General features: G+C 37.4%; 1 protein-coding gene across 1 annotated transcript; it reads left to right on the top strand.

The window, feature by feature from the left end:
- Positions 1-7,531: 7,531 nt before the first annotated feature.
- Positions 7,532-8,437, top strand: LOC144452737 (sulfotransferase 1E1-like). Its single transcript, XM_078143886.1, has one exon. It carries the CDS (start codon positions 7,532-7,534, stop codon positions 8,435-8,437), a length of 906 nt encoding a protein of 301 aa, XP_078000012.1.
- Positions 8,438-9,482: the final 1,045 nt, after the last annotated feature.

The raw sequence follows: 9,482 nt of genomic DNA on the forward strand, positions 1-9,482 counted from the left end.
AAAAGTGGGGACTGTGTGCTGCACAAACATACAACTGGCACTGCAGTCACGTGAGTAGCCCATCAGAATGCGAAACGCATTGTTGTATCCAACTCTAAGGTTGTTAATGCATTTCTTGTTGTACAATGACCACAGCTGTGAGCAGTACATATTCGAGCAAAAAGTTCTAAATAATGTAGCCTTAACCTCAATTGTACAGTGTGGAAATTTACGGAGTAACATGTTGGCTTGGCTGTAAAAACATTTCATTTGGCGCTTGATTGCACTATCATCATACATAGAGTCTGTCAAAGTATAACCCAAGTAAGAATGTTCATGAACAATACTAAGTGGTTTATCTCCAACACGGACTGAAGGTAAACATTCAACTCTAATTAAACATTTACGAGGCATAAAATAAATACATTTCGACTTCTTTGGGTGGAAAATAATGTCGTGGTCAACACCATACATTTCACAGATAGATACAAGAGAGCGTAGACCTGCAATTGATGGACATATAAGAGCTAAGTCATCAGCATACATAAGATGGTTTATCATTCGGCCACCAATATTGCAGCCCTTATAACATGACTTCAGCTGACTACTAAGATCATCCATATAAACGTTAAACAGGTAAGGGGAAAGAATGCTACCTTGCCGAACGCCATTCCCAACAGAAAACAGTGACGACCTAGCCCCACCCCATTGCGTGAAGAAACGTTGCGTGCGATACCAGACCAATAATATACGAACAACATATTTTGGAATGCCCCGGTGAATGAGTTTCTTAAAAAGTAACCAATGATTGACTCGGTCGAAAGCTTTCGTTGCATCTAAGAAGCAAACATAAACAGGACTATTGTAATTATGATAGTAATTAATCGTTTCCTTAAGCAAGTAAATGCAGAGATCAGTGGAATGACCTTGTTTGAAACCAAACTGATAATCTTCGGTCGTGAGATTTGCTTTACAACGATCAAGAATGATAGATTCCAGGATTTTTGAAGCGGCAGTAGAGATGGCGATAGGTCTATAGTTGTCTTTGCTAGTCAGATCACCCGTTTTGTCCTTAACAAGTGGTACGATTATGGTCGTCATGAAGCTATTGGGCAGATATCCATGCGACAGCATAGAGGAAAGAACAAGAGCTAACATAATGTGAAGTCTGTGGCTAGCATATTTAAAATGTTCACAAGAGAGGTCGTCAGCACCAGCAGCTTTACCATTTGGAAGACTGTTAATCGAGTGAGAAACCTCAGCACTGCTGATAGAAAAATTAATATCTGAGTTGTCAGGTGAATGCACCCAAGATTTAACCGAGTCCTCGTGATCATTGCTGTTCACGGAAGAGAGTAACGATGCATAGTGGTCTTTCCACATATTAGCAATGCTTTCCTGTCCTGAACAACTTCCGACTGTTGATGCGAGGGGAGGAGTGCAGTTGACGGAGCGAACCTGAGTCCAGAAGCGGTTATAGTCATTTTTACTCAGGGATGTTGCTAGACTGTTTGCACGTGCCACTTTCTCATTACGTCTACATATACGAAATGCATGCTTAAAATTGGCACGAGCCTTGCTCATAATGCTATAAATTGGACCAGTTCTTGGTTTTCCATTACCCACCCATAACTTAAAGGCATTTCTTGAGTTGTCATGCGCTTCCTTCACGTAATCATTCCAGCCAGGAACCGAGGGTACATAGTTGCCATTTCTATTGTTAAAACATTCCGTTGATGCATTTGATAAAGCTTGGGTAATGTCACGGTAGAAGAGATTGATACTATCCTTGTGATGACAAGAATCACAATGAGAATCACGGCACAACAAAGCATGAGATGGAATGGTAATCCGTCGAAGAAATTTGTCCGAAACAGAGTTAAACTTCCGTATATGATTGTCTTTGACTTTATTCCATTGTATTCGATTACCAGCCGGTTTATTGTTGGTATTAATATTTGTGACCCCTATGTTACTATCTAGAGATGGGAGATTATCAATAGCAACAGTGACTGACAAAGGAAGATGATCTGAGGCAAGGTAATCCAAAAGAACTGCAATCGATTGTATGGAAGCATGAGCAGAAGTGGTTGACACACAGTGATCTAACCATGACGTTGAGTTATGAGCATCACTGACGTACGTAAATTGATTGTTCAGAATAGTACAGTCAGAGAGAATAAATTTATGGTCTGTGCAAAAGGAATTTAATTCTCTACCAAAAGGTTTGTTGGGATCTGCATTCCAATCTCCAATTACAAATACACTGTTACACTCACTAGACTCAATAATATTGTTGATCTTAGACAAGTAGTTTACATATGTATGGAAATTGTCTTCACAATCGGTGGGCATGTAAACGCAAAGTATGAGGCAGTTTTTATTATCGTAACGAAGTTGCAATCCTATCAATCTATCGTCGTCATAAAAACATAGTTTGGGATGAGCAATTTGCGTCAGAGATTTTCTCCACAGAATTCCCACTCCACCATACGGCCTACCAATTCTTATGCCAGCATCGTCTTTTAAAGCCGTCGTACCAGAGGCATAAAATTGTTCATTGATCTTGGACAGTAGAGGGAGTTCACTCTTAGATAACCAGTGTTCTTGTACAAGGATAATATCATGATTATCACAGAGGCTATTCACTGCTGTAGCAGCCGACTTAATACCGCGACAATTATAAGAAGCAATGCGGACTGCCATCTAACTAGATTTTGTTTGATAATATTTTCTCACGAGAGCACCAGTAGGCCAAACAGAAGCATCTAATAGTTTAGTGAACTGATCATGTGGTACTTCTACAACAAAGGAGGCATAGGTATCATATTTAGTATTCAACCTTTCACATTTGGATTCAATATTAGTTTTATTTCTGACATACTTTGCAACAGCTTGATTAGACGTGGTAGGGAGCAGTCTGCTTACAGTCTGCTTATATATATATATATATATATATATATATATATATATATATATATATATATATATATATATATATATATATATATATATATAATTTAATGTATGTTGAAAAGGTATAAAAACATCATGAAATACAGTTCTGAGTTCTGAGTTCAGAGTATAACTTAAAGGCAGACAAGACAAAAGTGAAATTCATCTTCTACACTATTTTATAAAATCAAAGCCAGTGAATTATATTACTTCACATTAGTTTGTTATTTTCACTACTAGCATTACCTTTCCCACACCACTAAAATAAAATATCACTTTGTTATACATGTAAGGTAGATTCTAAATTGTAATACTGAGATTTGTAGAAAACCACAGTCACGTACATAGAACTTGTCTGACAAACCTATTTAAGCATTAATAAACATAGTTGGCCTTTCTAATACAAACATCTGTCAATGGCGTCATTTAAAGTGGCTATGTCTTCAGTGACATGCATATTAATGACATTCACGCACTACTGAGAATGTGTGGATTTCAATACTGACCTTTGGAAGGACAGATTTGTGACTAATCTGTGATAAATTGAGGCCATTTTTCTTGTCAAAGACAGTTCTGATATTCACTATAATATACATTATAGAGACATTGTAGATGCTAAAGTGTATTTAACTCTCTGCCTATGAATATTTCTTCAGCATTTTTAACAGTCTAGAGGCTATCCATTGGGTTTGAATCTGAAGATCTCTTTACCCCACAGTCTAGAGGCTATCTGTTGGGTTTGAATCTGGAGATATCTTTACCCCATAGTCTAGAGGCTATCCATTTGGTTTGAATCTGAAGATCTCTTTACCCATTAGTCTAGAGGCTATCCATTGGGTTTGAATCTGAAGATATCTTTACCCCACAGCCTAGAGGCTAACCATTGGGTTTGAATCTGGAGATCTCTTCACCCCAGTCTAGAGGCTATCCATTAGGTTTGAATCTGGAGATCTCTTTACCCTACAGTCTAGCGGCTATCTGTTGGGTTTGAATCTGAAGATCTCTTTACCCACACCACAGTCTAGAGGCTATCCATTAGGTTTGAATCTGAAGATATCTTTACCCCACAGTCTAGAGGCTATCCATTGGGTTTGATCTGAAGATCTCTTTAACTCAAAGATATTCAGATTCAAACCCAATGGATAGATTCTAGACCACTTTCAAAATAATTCTAGCTGCGAAAAGATTCCACCAAAGTCTTGAATGTTAAAACCATACAATACTGCACACAATTTTGGGAATAATTAATAAACAACACACATCACATTATACCATGCATAAGCCAAAAATCTGGTCGTTCTACGTCACAACAATGCAAATATACATGACAGATTTTTACATTAGCGGTTTAAGTGCAACTTTCCCAACTTGGTGAGCCAGCAAGTCGGGTGTCATAAAAATTGTTTGCATTACTAAAGCTCAGTATTTTATTTAAGGGCGGTAAGTAGGTAAAATCTACCGGGGTTCCCCACCAAAATTATGATACATTGCATGGGAAGCACTACCAGTTTTACCTCTTTCCCCCTTTCTGTTACCGGGGTTCCCAAACCTCAGCAAAAACACTGAAGCTATTTGCAATGTCACCGATAATGGGTCAGTAAAACTGATAGCAACTGATATGACATTAGGGGCTTCACACTTAGATATTGAGCTTAGCTTTGCCTGATGTGTTATGTAATAGTGCTTTATCACATTTGTAAATATTGCCAACAAACATTCAGTGATAAGACAGATAAGAAACCCCACTTCCTTAGTTAATGGCTCGATTCTGTAATGATGTCATGCCATCATCACACGTCTACATCATTGATTCTGCTATGTTCTAAATATGAGTCAAAATGCTCAAAATTGCCATTAATTTCCTGGATTTTCTTATATTTACTGGCGTTGGTATAATTATACTATTCTTCGATATCTTTCTCATTCAGCCAGACAATACTCATGACCTAGGGTTGTCACTTCTCGCCTAGGGACTCATAGCAACAAGGGCCCCTTAGGTCACTCATATTTTCCTTGGCTGAATGAAAAAAATAACATCTCATTGTAATTTGCATAATTACCATAGATCTATTATCATTCTGTAAAAAATTATAAAAATCTAACCTTCTGTATACAAATTACTCTTTTTATTTATATTTATTTTTATTTTTTGTGTAAAAAGTAAAGATGAATCTATTCCTGTTTTGCCCAAATAGTAATTTACAAATAAAGAACCCCTTGGACGGTTATTTTGCACTTTAATTCTAGTAATTGTCCTAAGGCTCGGTAACCTTGGTAACTAACAAAGAAGGAAATCAGATACACTAGAATAGTTGCTGATATTTTTAAATAATTTTGTTTGGGAACCAGAATATTAATGACTTGACTTAGGGGTTCAAGGACAAGTTTTCTATTCCAATTTTCTCTCTTTCAGAGTGGCAGATTAATTATTGATGCTACAGAATTTGAGTTCTAGAAGTGAAAAATACCCTAATAGTTTAACCTCAACATCCATGCTACAGAAAACTGCCCAAGTGTCTGTCTGTCTGTCTGTCTGTCACTGTCTGTCTGTTTGTTTGTCTGTCTGTCTGTCTGTCTATCTATCTATCTATCTATCTAAACTGCTTTTAAATTTGTAAATAAGCCCTGAATGTATGTTGAAATTTATATTCTGTAGACTAAAAAGTAAAAAAGTACAGCCGTGTGACAAATGTCTCGCGGCATGACAAATGTCTCGCGGCAAACAAGACGACTGTGTATGTCATAGGAATAATGGTAGTCGTATAATAACAACAAATTTCGAATCATATGGGGATCGATCGAAAAAATACTACGGTCTCGTAATTTGCTAATTTGATATCAATGTCCATGATTATCATGCAAGGTATCGTCAATAAATTGTGGAAGGAATTGACCTCATAACCATAGGGGCGTGTAATATTTCATAGATTGTTGTTTTCCAGGTCTACAGACTAAATATAACAACCTTTTGACTATATATTCCTACATGTAAGAAGAAAAGAGTTCATATTTCTAGTATAGTATTGAGATTGATACATTTGTAGCAGCAAGATTCGTACGATATTTACATAAGAAAACAGCTATCTAAGCAATAATACGTGCCCCTGTGCCCATAACTGCATAATAACTTGGCCCAAGACCTTCACGTCACGGACACATTCGATCAACAACACAAGGTCGCGGGATGAATGAAACTGTCATTACATAATTTCTACGAGTTTAACAAAGGAAGGATGGGAAAAATTCTCAGATCATAAGAGGTATCAATGTTTACCAATGTTATGAATGTCAAACAAATTAATAAAGCGACAGAGAGAACGAATCGTCCATAGCTATCGTACGAGCGAACTAATCACTTACCTCAGGACAGCGCCATTACTACTGGTGCATCATGGGTAGCGTACGCATCTTGACCTCAAGTGACCCCGTAAGTATATACATTTTTTTACATTCATGGTTGCACGAAATACAGTTTGGTACCGAGCGATGGTCCGGAGAACTTGCACGAAAAATATTTAATACATTTTTTTTTACATTCTATGGTTGCAAGAAATACATTCTAGGATCGAACCGTTTTGATCCTTCGAACTACAGATGAATTACATTGCTACCAACTTTTACAAAAACTCTTTGAGCTGTGTATTTCTCATCGCCTACAACGATGGCTTCTCGAAAATAAATTATCACACCCAATATACATACATACATACATACATACATACAGACACACACACACACACACACACACACACACACGTACACTGACAGTGATAGACAGTCATGGTGAACACATTTATGGGGCCCAACATAGTAGTCCCCAGACTTCGCCAGTGGGGAGGAGGAGGCGGGGCTAAAAATACTAACTATCCAGGGTCAATGTAAGAGTACTTTAGATACACTATGTAAGATATTACCAATAAGGTAAAAGATAACTGATAATATTTATAGATGTCAACATTAAATACCACTTTAAATTTAATAGTATACTCTTGATTATGTTGACAAGGGGTTGTGATGGGAATGACGTACTGAGGACGGGATATTTAATTCAGTATGTACAAACATATTAATCTAAAGAAAAAATAATTTAACAAAAATCTGAATTAAAAAAGTTTTGTAATTTGTCATATACCTGTCAGCTGGTAGTGATCTGTGGGAAAGGCTTAGACCTATAGTGCAAAGAAATAAGGTCATATGGGGTCATATATGCAAATGAGAATGACACAATGTCCTATGAACAGTCAACACCCTGTATAGATCCTATGCATAACAATGACGTTGCCCTCAGTGTTTTCAATAGCAAGAGTTGTGAGGCTTGTTTTTAGGTTAGAGTCTGCTATAAATCATTTTCTTTTCCTCAGGCAATTCTTCTCAGTCGACCCCCAGACCATTATCAGTGTTTGTCGGTTTGTGGGCCGTACATTGAACTGTAACAAGAACTGTTATATATAATGGACATGAGGGACAATAGAACAATCATTCAGGGTTTGAACTGTGTACTCAATACATAACTAATAAGGGTCATGCTACGATATATTCAAATTAGAAGTTGCATATCCAGCTGTAACTACATGCCACACCAGACAAATATTACAAAATGGAAGGTTCTTCTCCATCGGAGCTAAAGGACGCGGGCAGCAAGTTTGAAAATCCTGTAGCTATCAAAGAAAGGTGGGGCGATAACTTTCAAGTGCGTGATGGTGATGTGTTTGTAAATACTTATTCAAGATCAGGGACAAATTGGATGTGTTATGTCCTGACCCAGATGTATGACAACTGGGGACTGGTGAATTATAAAGACCGTACTATTGTTCCTATGCTAGACTATTACTATAGGCCTCGGCCTAAGGAAGGGTTCATGAAAACCGTACAGGATGTATTTTTACGAACTGCTAATGAACTTTCCCCTCCTCGACTTGTCAAGACCCATCTTACACCAACACTGATGCCCAGGTCATGGAAAGACAATGATTGTAAAGTTATCTATATCAGAAGAAATTTGAAAGATGTATGTGTGTCATTTTTTTATGTTATTTTGGGTGTGAGTGATGTATTCAAATTACCAAAGGAATCATGGGAAGGATTTCCACAGAGGTTCATTCAAGGTAAAGTTGCATTCGGTGGATCACCATTACAACACATTGCATCATGGAGCAAATATGGTCTCAAAGATAACGTCTTGCACATCACATTTGAAGACATGAAGGAAAACCTACCCGATGTGATCAAGAAGGTGGCTGACTTTTTGGGAAGACCACTTTCTGAAGAAGATATCCAGCGTGTTGTTGAGGAAAGCAGTATTGAAAAGATGAGAAAGAATGTCTGGAAAATCCTGGACTTTGATTCCAAAGACTACCAGACAGCAGGAGATCACCAGTTTATTGGGAAAGGGAAAATTGGAAACTGGAAACATTACTTCACAGTAGCAGAGAGTGAACAGTTTGATGAATTGATGAAAGCAGAGATGGAGAAACAAGGAATTGATACCAGCTATGAATATTGAGCATTCTTTTGTTCATAGACCATGTCAAATTAGAGGACCAATGGAAAACACTTGACATCATCAGTTATAATCCTAGCACTTAAAAGAAAATACTAACTATCCAGGATCAATATAAAGGTACTTTAGATACACTATGTAAATACACTATGAGATACTACCAATAAGGTAAACGATAATTAATAAGATTTATAGATGTCAATATTAAATACCACTTTTATTGGCATATACTCTTGATTATGTTGACAAACTTTTGTGGTGAGAATGGTGTAAGAAGAACGTGATATATTCATTTCATTTGTACAACTATAATGTAAAGAAAAACTAATTTAACATGAATCTGGACAGATTTGTAATTTGTAAAAGACAGTGATCTATCACACACACATCTCATGTGAAGTCTTCTTCATTTGTCCTGGTCAATACATATGGTGTGTCAACTATCCAATTTGGACCTATGCTATATTCAGTATTTGTGTTTGAAGATTTCAATTGTATTATGAGAACAGATTGATGAAAATTTAATATACTTTAATTTGCTTTGTATGTCCGTATTATTCAAGACATTGCACCCCAATAAATCACTTGCAATCTATGGCTCTGTCAGTCTCCCACTGTTTCTGTGTCTCTCTGCCAGTCTCCTATTGTCCCTGTCTGCCTGTCAATATCCATGTCTGTCTATCTGTCTGTCTGTCTGTCTGTCTGTCTGTCTGTCTGTCTGTCTGCCTGCCTGCCTGCCTGTAGGTCTGTCTGTCAGTCAGTCAGTCTGTTTGCCTGTTAGTCCACTTGTCTCCCTGTCGGTATGCCTGTCTGATTCCCACTATCTGTGTCCCTGTCTTGTCTCTCCCGTCCCCTTGTTCAATGATACCAGTAAAGTGATCTTGTACCAGTGAAGTGTTCAATGGTACAGTAAAGTGTTCACTGGTACCAATTAAGTGTTCATAAGTGTTCATTGGTACAGTTAAGCGTTCACTGGTATCAAAACAATGTTCAATGATACCGTAAGAGTGGTATCAGTTAAGTGTTCAATGGTGCAGTGAAGTGTTCT

Source organism: Glandiceps talaboti, chromosome 23, assembly GCF_964340395.1.
Source record: "Glandiceps talaboti chromosome 23, keGlaTala1.1, whole genome shotgun sequence".
In the NCBI taxonomy this organism is placed as follows: domain Eukaryota; kingdom Metazoa; phylum Hemichordata; class Enteropneusta; family Spengelidae; genus Glandiceps; species Glandiceps talaboti.